General features: G+C 34.5%; 1 protein-coding gene across 1 annotated transcript in view; it reads left to right on the top strand.

Moving 5' to 3' along the window:
- The window catches only part of CCDC171 (coiled-coil domain containing 171), a 134073-nt gene that overhangs the window by 78121 nt on the left and 38939 nt on the right, over window positions 1-17013 (top strand). The window contains 2 exon segments of the mRNA XM_075739772.1: window positions 14032-14177; window positions 16343-16397. Coding sequence (XP_075595887.1) covers window positions 14032-14177; window positions 16343-16397 — 201 coding nt within the window.

The following is a 17013-nucleotide window of genomic DNA, read 5'->3' as shown; positions in this document are numbered from 1 at the left end:
AGGACTTTATTTTGAGCTCTACATGTTTGGGTCTTTAAAATTTAAGTATACATCTTTCATAAGCTTCTTCCTCCTCCCACAGTTTACCACAATCCCTCTTTATTCATGGCTTTATTCATGACAGACAGAAGTGGTCTCTGCCTTTGCCCTGGCGTTTTAACTGACAGACCTTTTTCTCTTGGCTAATTGAGTTTTGTGACTTGAATTTTTTTTTTTTTGTAGCTCTTGTTTTGCAGTACAGTGGAACAGTTTCATCTCTGTAATAATCAACTCTGACCGTGTAAAACAGTGTTCTTACAGTTGCATAAACTTTTAAACTCTTAAATAGTACAGAAGTAGGGAAAAAAAGAACTGTGCACTGAAAAAATGTAACAGAAATAATATGCCTCAATCTTCATCTTAAGATACAAAAGAATCTGTCAGTCTGGACGAAGTATACGTAAAAAGTTGGAGAGTGTAGTGGCGCACAAGTGATTTTGGATGGAGTAGTGTGTCATGGGGTAAAAAAAAAAAACTTGCTTTGAATCCTTTATTCATAGTTTTTAAACAGATAAAAAGGGGAAAAATAAAATATTAGATAAGTTTACTTTTGATAACTTTTAAATTTATTCACACTTGAAAGGCAATCAGTAAGGGGATATTTGGGTGTTCACGTACTTTCATAAAGTAGGCTTATTAAAGGAGTAATACTTAATTTCTTAGCTTTATCGGTTCAGATTTTAATCCTGTATATTTTTATCTTCTTAATGGCGTATACCATAGAGACATCCAAGGTAGCCAATTACATTCAAGGTCAGCTGGAACTAAGCAACTCTTTTACACCACTTTTTTTATTGGATGAGGTAAACCAGTAGCTCTCATTCCCCTGTCTTTGAAGAGAAATTTGTACACAAATGCTAAACAGACATCTATAGCAGACATAATTTTTACTCCTTATACAAGCATGTCTTAATTCCAGTAAAATATTTTTTCTTCCTATTGACAGGCACTGGTTGTATATTTACGTCCTTTTAGGTATCTTAGTACTTGTAATAAAAACAGTATCTTTTTAAGGTTAAATTTATGGAGCATGTTATACAAATTGTTAATGAATAACTTCTGTGTGCATTTCAAATGCAATATATGTTAAATCATGTTAACTTGCTACTGATCTGCCTCAAAATAGTCTTCAATACATGTTTTAGAAGAAGATACCCTAAATTTTAGGTTTATTTACTCTGCTGAGTTTAGTGAAGCTGCCATTGATTTATGACAGCATAAGTGAGAAAAGAACCTCATCCCAGTGCTTTGATAACACTTAAAACATTTTCTGATGGGAAGGTTTGGAGTGACTTCATTTAAATCTTTATATGTATAGTCTGTGTTCAGGAAGTGTAGTATCCTTTGCTAAACAGATATATCAGAATTAATTAGATTCTGATGGCGATTTCTAGGTTTGTTAGAAGTGGATGTTTTCCCTGAGCAGACTCTTTATTCTTGGTGTGGATTTCAAATAAAGATGGTACACAATTTTCTGCTTTTTGTTGCTTTTCCTCTTCATACATTTATAGCCACATATTTACTCTGAAAAATATTTTCAATTATTTATACAATTACTTTTATTAATACTATTGCACACACTTTGCAAGTCAGTTCTATAGTTGGCTATTTCTGCAAATGGTGCAGTATTCTAACTTAAAGAAAGGTTAAAAGGCCTCACTTAGGAAGACCAAGTGATTTTCATGCTTTTCAAATAGAACAGCAAAGATTACAATCACTATAAGAACAGAAATAGTGTTTGTATTTATTTTTTTCTAAACTTTCTTGTCCTTTTAAGTTGGAAAGACTGTTAGGATTTGGGTGCACTGAGGGGATAGTGTCAATTCCCAAAAACTTGTTTGTCACTTTGTCAGGAAATGGCATTTCCATCCATTGCCCAGTTAAATTAAAGGCTGTTCTTTAAAGACAGCAGTATGGCTGATTACCATTAGCATCTAACTTAATGGAAAATTTGTATTAATCAAGTTTAGCATGTTAAAGAGAAGCAAGCTCCCCTCTGAACAGGTTAGAAACTAAAATACATAATTCATTAATTAAATGGCTTTTTTAAGTTTCCGTACTCTCTGTGTTCTGAACACCTAAATAATTTATAAAGTAGGTAAGAATGAATTAGCATTGCCATCTGCCCTATTCTTAGTCAAAAGAGGTCATATGTTTTTTTTTATTACAATAAACTACAGGTTAAACAGTTTTGTCATGTATTTCAGTTTGTGTTAACATTATTTGTAAAATAAGTAAGTCTGCTCGTTGTTTGTCTGTGTTACATAACTTCCACTACTGATAACTTCTTAGATAGTCTTCAAGGAGTTAGGTCAACTAAAGACTTGCCCTGGAGCTGGTCCTTGGTGCTTTCTTGTTTAAAAATTGCAATGCATTGTATGTGGAATTCAGGTATATGGGAAGGGATAGACTTCCCAGGCTTCCTTCTAGCAGCTGCTATCTTTACATAATAGGAGAGACACATAGAGGGTATCCTGTTGTGGACTGGACCTGAGAGCTTCTCTTCACTGAAGGGAAGAGAAGGCAACTGTGATGTAGTCTGCATTCTGTTACTCAGTCTGCACTTCAGATACCTAAACTTAAACGTCACCTTAAATTTCTCTCTTCTGTGGTTTGTCCATGAAGTTTGTTTGTTTTATTGTCTTACTGTCCGCGTTGTTATTTTTTTAAAAATCACAAACTGGTGCATGAAATCTTCTCTTGGAGATAAATAATTGTGCTCTATTCTGTTTAGCACTTTGAAAGCAGCTCTTTATGTTGAGGTGCATAGCTCTCCTTGCTTTGCTTCTCTGGTTAGCATCTAAGATTCAGGGTCCAGGGGTTGCCCTGTTCTTTTTCCAGTTTAGAGATCACCTCATTAGGAATATTGATCTCTGTGTTTCCTCACTGAACTAACTTATTTCCAGCCAGGTTGTTAGGACTGTGTATTTCCTTTGTTCTGTGCCTAGAACATTCATCAGTATCAGCATGAGTAGTCCGGAGGGACTGAGGTCAGTACATGGCCTTTAGGAAAGTATTGTATTTGCTCCACAGTCATCAGTGAAGCAACCAAGCAACTAGCAATCATGTTGTTGAAGGTCTGCCTTAACTTTTCTGAGTCAGGCTTTCTGGAAAATACCTAAGTAATGAGCAGAATAGGAGGAAGAATAAAGTTAGAATTTGTGGTTATGAACTAGTTATGTATTTACATTAAGATGAAGTTCAGTATAACAATTAAAAATTTTCAGTATGAGTCTCACAAACATCATTTCATTAGAAGCCCTTATTTTGAAAGGACATGGCATTATTGTTACTGTTTCATTCCTCTGCAGTTCCTCTTTTGTCCAATTTTGCAAGTTGAATGTTGGTGATAGTTCATTGTAATTTAAGAGTTTAAGATAACTGAGGAAGATGAGCTCACCATTTGAACAATTTGGGTGTTCTGAGAAAAAACACTGCAATAAGTCATGATTACATAACATCAGTTAATCTTTGAAACCTAATTATGACCAGGAGTTAATTTCCAAGTAAGAACAGGTTTTCCCTTCTATAGAAAATTTTAGAAAAAGTTTGATCATGCTAGTCTGATTTCAACAGTCATTTTACTAATCATGTACCTAAGCGTCCTTCTGGTGGTTTGCAGAGGAAGGCAAGTAACCAAGACAGGTAGAATTGTGCCCAGGAATAATTAAACTAATGTGGAAACAAGTCAAGAATTTGGACCACAAGTTACTTCACAACAAATGGCTAAGACCATGGGTTTTTTTGGTCTAATATATTAATGACTGGCACAGAGTGAAATCTAGGCTGTTTTAGTTATATCTTTACGGTGTAGTAACATAGTTCATTTCAGAAAATACTTTTTATCTTGAGTCTGCTTGCTGCACTGTGCTATTAAAAAAAATAATTCAGACATTCTGTTGAAGATTAAGTAAAGGAAAACTTTAACAAAGTAATTGCATGAACCAGAAAGTTTTTATAGTCTTTTAAAAGTAGCTTCGGATATTTTCTGAGTATTCCATTTGTAGGAACTGTTTGCCTCCCTTGGGGGGAGGGAAGAATAAATGGAACAATATCAGGATATAAAAGCTTAATGGTTTTATTGCTGCATTGTAATTATACTAATAAACACCTCTGTCCATGACCTTGGAATTTATAGTGCAGTGAGAAAGATTTATTGACATGTAGTTTGGAAGAAAAATGGGATTATTGTGTAATTACAGTGTGTGGTTATTAAGCATCTGCACTTAGATACTGTTTATCCCTGTTACTTCAAGACCTTCAACTATGTTTCAGTTTTCACTCAAAAATACAGAAAGGCTTCTTGGTAAATCCAGTGCCTGGGAGATTTTTGTTATATTATTGGGTCAACTACAAAGTAACTTTGTTACCTTGAGATGTGCTGAGGGGATCAATAGATCTTTAAAACAGCATGTGATGTTTTTAAATGAATGTTCTAAACTCTATTTTTCCTAGTAGTTTAGATATCAATGTGTAGGACTTTCTGTTATACAGGTTCTTGATATACAAGTGCTTTATACATAGATTTGCTTCTTGCTACTGTTTATCTAGGATATCTCTAGGGTGCCATCATTTTTATAACTTAGTCAGGTTTTTCCATGATCTCCCTTTGTATTTGTGTGAAGCTAAGTCTGGAAAGATCTTTATATCTTCTTGTGAAACCATAAGTAACTAACTCTCAAATACCTATTGGAATATAATTAAGCTATTGGAATATAATTTTGTATCTAGCTGGCATAAGGCTGAAGCAAGAGATGCATTCCTTTGCACTTCGGTCCTCCTTCTTGGCTACATGCAACAACAGCAGTGATGCTTATCTTTCATATAATTGGGTTTTTGAATTTAATTTGGCACTTCATTTTCATTAGGTCTTTGTTGATTTTCAAGGGCAAGTTTTTTCAAAATTTATACCGCTTTCAGCTTCCAAAATCAATAGCTATGCTATCTTCTTTTAATTATGAAAAACGTGGAAGCTCTTTGAGATCGTAGCAGGATAACACATTCAAAACAGAAATTATTTTTTATGTTGTCTAAATTCTTGTGTTGACTTTCACAATAAGTATTTATGAAAAAGCCACTGAAATTCTTGTTGCTACCTGACTCTTTTTACTTTCTTAGTTCAAATGACTTTTAATTTTTTTAAAAAAGCTTTTTAGCTAATGTAAACCCAGCTTAATTGTTGTTTGTTTCTTTTCTTTTGTCTGTGGACTGTACAATAAGTAATTAAGTGATTTAAAAATTACAAATGTAAGATTCTCAATTCTAAGTAACAGTCCCAAGATTTTATTTATAAATAGTACTTTGCTGTCATACAAGAAAATTTCTCAGGTATGAGAATGAAGAAATAAGTGTTCGTAAAAAAACACCAAAGTTAATGATAATTTACTAAAATAATTGGTTGTGTGGTATCACCCAATGTGTTTGATAATAGAGTATATGTATTACTGTTGCTTCTATAGGTGAGTGAAGCAGGTGATTTTCCAAGTTTTGTACCATCATGGTGCCTTTTTTTGTTGTAACTAGGAAACATACCAAAAGTGAAAAATATGAATAATAATTCAATTCAACAGCTGCAGTGATTTATCGCTGTCAGTGTTTACCATGTCTACTTCAGGATCTGTGTGTGCCATGTTCAGATAAATGTATTCCTTGTTAAAGGTTTGTGCTCTCAGTCAGCACTTGATATGACACAAAGTATATCCAGAGGGAAAGGAGACACCCAATCAATATGCCTTTACAGCACTTTGATCTCCTTGCTGAATATTGGGATGTAATATTTTTTTGAACTTTTTTCAACAGAAAGATTTAGAAGTTGCCTTTTATATTAGATAAATTTTGTTTTACCATATCTGTTCTTTCTGCTAAGAAGACTACTCTCCAGTTTTTAATGAATATGGGTGACCTGTATAAAAGAATAGACCTTTTAGTATGAAATTATATATTTATCAATTCATTCTTATTTTATTGAGGTTTAAAGAGTAAAAGGGATAAAGAGAATCATGTATGCGTGTTTCCTGCTGCAGGCACTTCATACAGCAGGATTTGGCTGGCATAATATTAAAATAAAATATGCATACACTAAACAGTATTTGGGGCTGTCTGTGGATACACATATACCTGAATACAAATGTATGGTTTGGTCAGAACTCTTCTGAAGGAGAATGCAGTGTTTGAGTGTAAACTGCATGAAGTGATCAATCTGCTGAAGCCCACATTAGTGCCATGTTAAAATAAGGTTTATCCAATTCATTAAGTAAAGAAAATGAAAAACTCTTGCTGAAGCAAGATCAAAACTTCAGGTGGCATAAATTGACATACTTGTCACTGTCCGTAACAGCTTAATGTGATGGTTCGCACTAGTGCGCTAGTATCTAGTGGAATTGTGCAGCAGCCTCTTCCAAGGAACTGCTGCGGAATGGCTTGCAGCTCTAAAACAATTTATCTGGGGCTACCAGTATATTAAGGTCATGGATAGTGTATTTTCTTACTCAGAACTCAACCTTCTATTTAGAAAATTTCTTGAAACTATGATAAAGACTCTTAGGATTCTCATTTTTTGAACCAGTGTCTAAAGTGAAGACAGTGTACCATAATACTTGTTTCTTAAATTTTGTTCTGAAGCAGGATGCTGTGTGATTTAACCTGTCCCTCATGACTTTTTAGTCTATGTCCAGATTCTCACTCATAGTAAAGTCTAAGTGCTGTTTGTATGTTTATCTTGTACACTGTGTTGCTAATGTGCACAATTAAATGTATAGCAAAAACAAGCAACAGTATTGCAGATGCTTGTGTGTAGCAGAGAGCAGTGTTAGAGAGCAGCATCAGTAATACATTACTTTCCTGTAAAGTTAGATGCCTCAATACATATAGGTACACAATAAAGTTATGAAAAGTCCTCTTTTGCAATACCAGGTATAAACCATCTTTTTGAAAACTTGGAACTGTAACAACTAAAAGGCTGGGGGTCTATTACGGTAAAAAGTGTAACAGTGAAAAAAAAGGCATTATTTCTTTTCTATGGAGATTAAATAACTGATTTAAAGGCATGACACTGCCAAAGCACAGAAATGCTGCTGCTCCTTCAGGGCTGGATCTTATCTAGTTTGCATAGGGTTAGGTATTGTAGTGGGAGAGGAATTTACTTTTCTAGGGAGAAAAAAGAAACATCAGTCCTGAGGTGGCATGTCAGAGGTGAATGAGGAGTGAATTATCATGTACTCATGCCACCACACATGATTCCAACAATTTATTCTCACTTAACATCAAAGGTTTTTTTAATACACTTAAAAATCACAGTGATAAAGCCTGAGTTTTCCTAAAATTGCCTTTCTTCTATTAAGGTGATATAATCCTTCTCTGCAGCTTTCCAGTAATGCTAACATAATTCACTTAGCTCAGGAGATGATAAAAATTTGTAGATTATTATGTGCATAAATTTTATTATGCACTTAAACATTTTCCAAAACATTGTTTAAAAGTAGGGCTTAATTATTATCTCTGATTGGATTAGTGTATGTCTGGAAGGCTGAGTGCATCTTGGTATTCAAAAGGGTGTCCCTCAACTTTTTCAACTTCTGTTTCTCTTCAAATGCAGCAGTGTACCTAGCTAACACATTTCAACACCAATGCTTTTGTTTGCTAACAGTCCATGATGATCTAGCCTGTGTGTGGGCAGTTTATGTTTTGTAATTGCTTCATGTAAAAACTTCCAAATTTTTGTTTAGTTTTACTTTGAAGCTGAGTGACATGTGAACATAGGATGTTTCTTCCAGAAGAAATGTTATTATGTGGAATTATTCAGAAATAGCTACTGCTCTTTTAATTCACAATAATTTAAAAGCATACACAGCTCAATGACTTCATAAAACATTTTCAGTCATCCTTTGCTAAACATTTTGACCTAGTGCAATTAAAAAATGCATTCGTTTTTTGTTGATCAGAATAGATTTTCTCTTGAGAAATAAGTCTACATTGTAGCACAGAGATATTAAACCTAGCTTTAAGTCTTTGAGTCATTGTAATCCAGCCTGAACCACTACAGGTAAAATGCTTGTGGTTCCTAAACTCACTTGGATATCTGAGAGCTATGCTTCAGTCAATAAATGGACTGTTGTCTAGACAGACATAGGTAATGCCATTCGCTTTGACAAAATGAGTGCCTACAATTTCAAATTACTTTTGTAAGAAAAATCTCTTGCAAGATGAAAATATATGCATTTCCCCTCTAATCCATTGTGTGACTCTCAAATTTTTATTGAAATGTTTCTTAATACTTAGGTTCTAGATCTTGTAGAGTAACTGTATATCACAGCTGCTTTTTAAGCTACCTGTATCATTGTTCAACTCGTTGTCTTTAGGTGATTGCTTGACTTTTTTATGATACTAATTTGGCTAAAGCTTTCTGTATTAGCATAGTTTGTGCTCCAGTATTGCGAGGGTTTCTTATGTAAAACAATCACAAGCAATTGTATTTGACATTGTGTAAGAAATGTGAAAATATGTTTGCAGGTATCCCTTTATTCACCAGTATTTTGTTGGTTATTTTTTAAAATCATTGTGCTGGTTGGAATTACTGTTTTGCTTAGCAGACCCACTGGTTCTCTGTGACCTCATTACACAGGGCACTTTCAAAGACATGGAAGAGCCATTTTGCACCTTGTTAGATACACTGTGATCTGTAAGCTGTGTTTAGCTGCTTCCATGCTGCATCACATACTTCAGAGAGGTGTCATCAGGTATGTTCTTTCTCAGAATGCCAGCATACGAGAAGATTACTGCTGGCAGGATGAGGGTCCAGTAGCAAAGAAGTTAAAAAATTCACTGCTTTTCCTGTGAAGTAGATAGATCTCATTTGAGCGTCCTTTTGAGTACTCATAGTTCTTTTCGTAGAGAAGTTTAAAGGACATGTGAAAGCATTTGTTATTGAAGGGATATCATGGGTGATCAGCCTCAGGTTAGCTCTGCTTTGCAAGAGCAGAACAGCCACTTGGAGTTCATTTCAAATTGTTTTAAAGACACTACTGTAGCCACTATGACACACAGTGAATCCAGATATAGTATGCTGATATTGCTGTTTGGCTTCCAGTTGAGAAGTGTAAATCCATCTTATTTGTTGGCATATGTAATGTATGTCTAAGACGTTCTTTTTTTTTTCCATGTATCTGTAAGAAGTCTCAGTTATGAATTTTTTTTTGCCACGGAACTTTTTTCTCTGAGATTTTTAATCTCCTGTTTTGATAGAAGTTTCATTTTGAATGAACTCATTTGAGTTGTTCTGGGTAAGTAAGAATTCTTTTCAGAAAAACATCCTGTGGAAATTCAGCTGTAGAGTTTGAGCAAATGTAATTTGGTTTGCATTGCAGTCATGCACACTAAAAATACAGTTGGCATTAAATATTAATGTAACTTCTTGTACCTTTTGGATTTGGACCTTTTGCAGGTCCTCTCTATGTTATCTATAGCATGTATTTTGAGGATCTATAGGATGCATTCAGAGACCATCCTGAAGATTATATTTGCCAACAGGGATAATGGGAAGTGTGTCTCAACTCGTGGACGAATGGATGCTGGCTAAACTTTGTATTCTTTTTTTCATTGTGGAATTTTATTATTTATGTGTGTAGGACAGTTTTCAGGATGTTAAAAAGTAATATTTTGCATCTAAATGGAAACTATACATATAAAACTTCATCCTGAAGACAAAATCTTTAATTTCACAATAAGTTCATAATGCACATATCGTGTAGTGCTGCGTTCTGTGTAATTTAAATCTAATTTAGTAAGCGGTTTGATCTAGCTTTAGTTGATCTTGGAAAACATCCTCTCAGTATAAATGTGTCACACATGCTTTGCATGAATTTAACCTGTATGACTGTCATAATTCGTCTAGAATGATTGTCCATCTGTTATCTTTTGAATAGAGTGCTTCTTTTTGTATAAAGAATGACAGTCTTAAACTTTGATTTATTTTTGTAACTGGTTTTGAAGAGAGATATTCCTAACTGCAAAACGTAAGATTGCTAAAATTATTTGTGGAAGGACACAGCCAAGAGACGTCCAATGAGATTTTTTCTTCAGTGCTATCAGTTAGTTGCTGTTGTCTCCAACAGATCTCTTTACTTGCTCAGTTTATGGGGGAGGCGGGGGGAAGCCTAAATCTAAAATATCTCTAAAGGGAACTTCTAAGAATTCTGATGAAAACTCAACTGATCTGTGAGATTTTGGTGGACTGTAGAGGAAGGAGTGCTGTGATGTCTGAATTAGCACCTGAATGCCTAAACATCTGAACTAAACAGATAACAGGGATTTTACTGAATGTCAATAAATTGGAGTTTGGCTTCTGAGTTGGTTCAGAATCACTTGTGCTTGAAAATGAAAGCTCAGCATCTTCACAGAACGATGTGCAGACATAGTAGGTTTTAAAACCTTCATTCTTCTTATCATATTTAGCCTCAACTTTCTACAATTGTAATTGTCCACAGAAAACATTTCAAGATAAATGCATTATCAGGTTTTGAAATTTTCTTATTTTTGTAAATACTAAGACCGGGGGGGGGGCAAAATAAGGGGTATATTGTGGATTAAGTGAAATATCTCAAGGCTGTGCTTTTCTGATAACTGAACCTGAAGTGACCTTTCTCAGACACAATTACAGAGCTGTATGTTTTTCCTTTAATTTCATCAGGGGTTTAATTAGTATACAAATAAAACTTCCCTTATCTTCCTTTCTACCTAATTGGCTTGTCTTCGCTTATATATGAAGAATGTGAAAATGGGCTGTAATTAGGGTGACCGTGTTAACCTTTTTTTCTCAAATGTACTGTTGCCTAAAGGCCTCTAGGCCTAAAAACAGTGCTTTGGATTATTGCTTTGCAATCACTATGGCTCTCCCATAGGTTTTCTCATGAGCAGAAGGGCTTTGGGTGCTGCAGGTTCCCACTGCTTAACGGGATCTTCATTCTTCTCCCCACTAAATGTTTATTGATTATCTCACTGCTCCACACTCAGCCTCCAACAACTTAATATCAGGTGACAGTCAGGAGAGTTCTCCAAGTAATTAGAGTGGAGCATTGAGGGAACAATTAGGAGCAGAGTTATTAAACTTGATTTATCCTATTCTCTCCTGAACACTTTCTTGGATATCAGAACATCACACTTTCACAATCTACCCTGGCTGAGAAATTAGTGGCTAACCTGCTGCTTATCATTGTTGCCTTGCTGCCTTGAGGCACACCCTCTTGGTTTCAGTCACTCAGCTGGAAATATTAGAGTCTATAAAGTTTATCAAGGGTTTTAATTAGATCAATCTGAAGAAGGAAAAAAAGAGAGGCATAGCAGCCATTACTTTAGAATACTCCACACTGTATGTGAGCAATTTCCAAGGCTTGACTTTAACCCACAGTAGCAAGAAGTTTCAAGTGAATGCTGAAACTGCTTTTAGAGAGCTAAAATCAGTTTATATTTTGCTTAGATATTGCAATATTATTGATAGGTAAAGTCTGAATCCTTTGGAGATTTCTGTAAATAATGGTGAGTTTTGAATATAATAAAGCATCTGTTCAGTGAGATATTTGATTTAATCGTTTCTATTTTGCTTCATCACTAGCTAGTGTGGATTGCTGGCTGTGCTTCTCAAAGAGTTAGGCTTCGTGCTTTCATCCCTGTTATTGCTTCATTAAAAGGCCTGCACTTGCAATTGGTAAGCAAGATTAGTTAGCAGCTCCCAGAAGATTTTGACACCTAGTGGGTCTCTTCACCTTTTGTAGTCAGTGATGAAAGCTTTATGTGGGAGCAGACAACTCTTCAGCCCCTGTAGAAGGATAGTTATCTAGTAAAAATGAAGTAAATATAGTTAATGTCCCTATTATCCTATCTTCACTTATTTAGACCACTAGAATCTTGGTGCCAGATTCTGTTCCAGCAGCCTCTAAATCAGAAGTTGTTTGTGTCAAAATATTAGCAGAATTATCTATTCTTTATCAGCCAGAGCTCAGTCCTGTGACTGCATCTTAAAAAAAGATTTTTCAATCATATGGGAAGGTCAGGTGAACAAAGCATTGTCACCAGAGACATTGTTCTCTGTTCAATAAATTTTGTTTGTCAAAAGATAGGAATATGAACGGGGGGGATGGACGGGACTCGACTCGGTTTTCAGAGCTGTTTCTTGATTGCTGACTTAGCCTAAAACAAACAAATAAATGGAAACACAATAAATGGAAGAAGATAAAGTTCTTCGTTCTTAAAGATAACTCCTTTTATTCTTGCTAATCCATATCTGTTTTCTTGGAAATAACATTTCTGAAAATCTGACAATTCACAAAGTCAGCTGTTCAGACAGGGCTTTGATGGCTGCTGGTAGCATTAGAGTAGAATTTCTGAAAGCAACACTTCTGGTTTTTGGATATCTTTATGCTAATAATGCAGTGGAAGAATGAGATCTGTGTGTTTATGTGTTCTTAGGTGAAAAATAGCATTCATCGAAAATAATGACATAAGAGGCAGAATAGAGTTATTCAACCTGCAGTAATTTGAGCAAGACTAATATTAACATTTCTGGGGTTTAGAGTTTCTTAAATAAACTCCTAATTGTTTTTTTTTTCTTACAGCAGTGATTATTCTCATCTTGGATTTTGTAAATTGCTGAACTGAGAGTTCAGGTAGTGGTGCTGTACCTTCCAAATACACTGTTGAAATAACTGGTTGCTTTTTTGTCTTGAAAAAGTATTTGAAGAAAACCTACACTAATCCACAGATTTCAGTCTATTTTACAGGATTAGCATTTTTATGCTGTACTTTGTTATTTTACAGAAATTTTCTCTTGCATAGTGTTTTTTGAAGTGCCTTTGACCCTTGGCTAGGTCTGAAGATTTTTCAGATTAGTTGAGTTTTCAGTGCCCCCCCAAATTTTTATCAGCCTGTTGTATATACTGTTCTTAATCATGTCTACAGCATAATACATATTCTCCATGATCCGCAGTCCAAGTCAAGTACTCCTGAGTACAAATTATGCAGAGCATTCTTAGAATTTAAGCAGAAAACATATCCATAAATCTTGAAATCAAAATACAGGAGCTCAGTCTTGCAACTGTGCAGCTTTCTCTGTCCTTCTCTATTGGTTTAGAATCTGTCAGGGAATTTGCATTTTGTAAAAGGATGTTTATAGCCACCTATTATAATTTCTTTCTAAAAAGGCAATTAACACCTGTAAGTGAAATACAACATTTAGAAAACTATGAAATCATATTATTAATACTCCAGTCTATGAAAGTATTGATTTATCCCAGCAGAAAGGAGTGGCAACGAGCCAGGTTGTATATTAATTAGTTCTGTGTGCTGTTTGTCATTATATTGGATTAATTTGAATTGATTTAAAGTATGTCGTGTTAATTCTAAGACGGAGAGAAAGATTAAAAAAATACACATGCTATTTTGCATATTGGAAAACTAATGTTAAAATAGTGAAAGCACCTTAAAATAGTGATTTATTCTCAGCAGGAATTGCAGCAAAACTGTACTTAATGCACTAGCAGAGCATATTGGATTCTTATATTTTTAATCCTGAAATTTCTGAATAGTGCAGAATATTTAAATGCTACTTTGTTTATTTGCTTTCTTTCTTTGTGAGTTCTTTTATTTAATGTTAATTGTAAATTAAGTTGTGAGACTATTCTGTTCTCTTTAATGCTGTGCCTTTGATTATTTCCATGCTGTTTAGATCTGGTATTTGTAAATACACCTGTAGCATAGTATATGTGCCTATTGGATCAACAAATCACTATTTTATAAAACATATTTGTACATAGGCAATTTACTAAAAACTGGAGGGTTCTGAGTTAGTAATGTTTTTGCTGGAGAATTCATAAAACCTTAGTATGTAATGGTCCAAATCTACTTCACAGTCAGTCTGTTTTCCACTTTATTTAATAGCCTATGGCATAAATTGAAGTTAATTATTTGGGCTGACAAGTAACTCTGCTTTCTGTCTGCTTGCAGAGACTCTCGGAGGCAAAGATGGAGCTGAAAAGAAAAGATCAATCTCTGCGTCAGCTCAATAGACTTCTTACCCAGCTGGAGCAGGACAAGCGTCGACTGAGAGAGAGCATCCATGATGCAGAGAGTGCCCTCTGCATGGCAGCGAAGTGAGCGCTGAGACCTTGGGGAGATCACTTAAAACGGACAAAAGATCAATTCTTACTTTCATGCACAGGGTTTTAGCCCTGGCTAATGTAATGCTAGAAAACAAAAGTACATCTGTCTCTCTTTGAAATTCAGTGATAGTCTTCTAAAGAAAACTGTTAGTTCAAGATACTAGATGGTATGTTTTCTGTAGTTATCCCATAATAATGCTCCAAATTCTGGGTCCTGAAATAGCATGGGCATTTTTGTTTGCCAATTATCTTACTGATTTGACAGCATCTCTTCGGCAGATCCCTAATGGTTTGTTTATTTAAGAAATGATTGCTTGTTTTCTCTATTTCCACATCATCTTTTTATAGAGAGATAAAATTTATTTATAATAAATACAGAAATGTCAGCTAGGTTACAGGACTTAGCTGCCAAAGGGGCTGAAAACCATTTTAGATACAGGGTAGATCTTTCAGCTGATTTCAGAGAGTTTTGGATTTAGACATAAACCCCATGCCTTTTTGTACCATAACCTGGAGAGTGGAAGGAAATGTTCAGGGACTAATCTTGAAAAGATTGGTAGTCAAAAGGTGTTCCATTGACTTGAATGAGATTATTACTAACCTTTTACAGTCATATAGTCAGATAAAAAGATAAATCTTTGCAGACTCTGTTATCTGTTACTCTTATTGTAGTATCTACTTTGAATATTGTTGGTCCATGGCTAAGATTTTAAAAAAGTTTAATTTAAAATTAAAATTTCTCATTATACCAGGGATACAGTTGACTTCTGAAGAACAATAGCTTAGAAGCTTTAAGCGTTTTACGCACAAGTGAAATAACGTAATTAATATAGTTATCAGTGAAATGTTTAACAAGCTAATTAAAATGACAAATGTTATTTAGTATGAGTGTATTAAAGCAGATGTGACCTGAAAAAGGATTTGTTCTGGAAAGCTTGCCCCTTTTCACCCTCCCCAACCTATTTTACACAGTCTAGTAAAGATCATTCCCTGTGGCCCTTTTTATATTCAGAAAAGATTATTTTAACGTGAAGTGGTTTTAAAATTGGGTTTATTTCTGTATATAGCAGTTGCATATTGACAAAGGAAAAACCTATACTGTTCTTGTTTTGCCAACTCTTCAAAAGAAATGTCTTTTTTTTTTTTTCATTTGGAACATATAAGCAAAGTGGGTGAAATAGACTTTAGTTTTGTCTAGAAAATCTTATTTTAATACCTCTTCCATAACTTGAGTGATTGTAAGCAATGCATGGGTATCTTTCAGTTTCTTTCCTAATCTTTTGTACAGGTTTAAAGAATAGCAAGATGGTTGGCTTATTCTGAGAATGGCTATCTTGACTTCCTTGCAGTGGTGATCAGCAATTCTGTTCCACTTTCCTACAGAGTAGGAAGTAGTATTAATAAAAGCGTCTGATAGTGGTGAACTTGACAGAAATTTAGTATTCTTTTGGTCATTTCTCTGCTAGATAGAAACTTTCTATCGTATCTTCACCCCAGCTGTTGTGTAAAAGATGTTGTAAAGTATGATCCTCATGCCTGAATTACATTTCTGGATAATAATCCTAAAGAATAATTCTATGATGCAATTCCAATTTCCCTTACACCTGCAGGAGTTGATGAATATATGAAATAAAGATTGAATGAAATGTGGATCCTGGCATGTAGGGGTGCAATAGATTAATTTTTTAAACTTTTTACCTAGGTGCTATAAACAAATACTACTAGACTTTTATTTTAAGATGTTATCTCAGATAGATAAACTGTAGTCAGAGGGCTTTGTGTTCAGAAAAAAGAACCTGGGGACCACCTGTTAACCTGGGTCCAAAATTCCATCTAGAGATACTTCCCTTTTTATGATGAACACCTGAGAATACACGAGGAACAGACTGATTTCTGTCAGTAACTAACCTAGAAATTAATTAGTTCTGTTTTGTAAGGATAGGATCCTTGACTGGACTTCCTTTGGAAACGGATCAGTGGAATGTTCAGGTTTAGAGAAGACAGGAAGACTTACATGTGTATAAGTCCATAGTTCTTAGACCCATATAATTGATGAAAAAAATAGAATTTGTCAGCTTATAAAGTAGCAGAAAATGAATTTCTACATCAGTAGAATTTAATTTCTATTAACTACTTTTTTTTTTTTCTTGTAATAGAGACAAAGAATTGATTATTAGTCATATGAAATCTGTGGAAGCCACTCTTCATAAGGTAAGAATTTGAAATGTTCACTCTATTTTTTTTTTTTTCCAAACACATGAAGGTTTTACAACTGCTTATTCTCAGGGAAGGAAGAGAGTAGAAGTTGTAAAGCAACTTCCTTTCCTTAGAGTTTAAGTTTACACCTTCAACTTCTTTCATCTCGAAAAACTATTCATATTTTGTGAAATAAAATGCAATTTTGTAGTACACAGACTTCTTTTTTAATATAAAACTTACTACAAAATTCACCTTACTGCCTTCAATCACTGAGCACTATTTCTGGTTACCAAGTGAAGACTATTGATCATCCAAACAACTTATAATTTCTGCTGAGTTACCTCTCTCTACTGAGTAAGGTGGAGGTCATCTGGTGAGGTTACATATGTGGTGGCCATAAGACCTTTGGCTTTGTGCATGCTACTTTAATCTTTGATACATGATAAATAAAATAACAAAAAGTAAGTATTAACCTATAATAAAAAACTTTAATGATTTTTCTTAAAACCTTTTTTAAATTGAGTAATAATCTTGTCTCTTTGACTTGTACTATTTAGCCCTGGTATGGTATTCTTTGAAGGTCCAACAAAGCTATATATATTAATTATTTGGGAGAAAGGACTGTTTT

The sequence above is a fragment of the Balearica regulorum genome, chromosome Z, assembly GCF_011004875.1.
Source record: "Balearica regulorum gibbericeps isolate bBalReg1 chromosome Z, bBalReg1.pri, whole genome shotgun sequence".
Classification (NCBI taxonomy): domain Eukaryota; kingdom Metazoa; phylum Chordata; class Aves; order Gruiformes; family Gruidae; genus Balearica; species Balearica regulorum.
The sequence above is the reverse complement of the archived record's forward strand: the minus strand, read 5'-3'. Positions and strand labels throughout refer to the sequence as shown.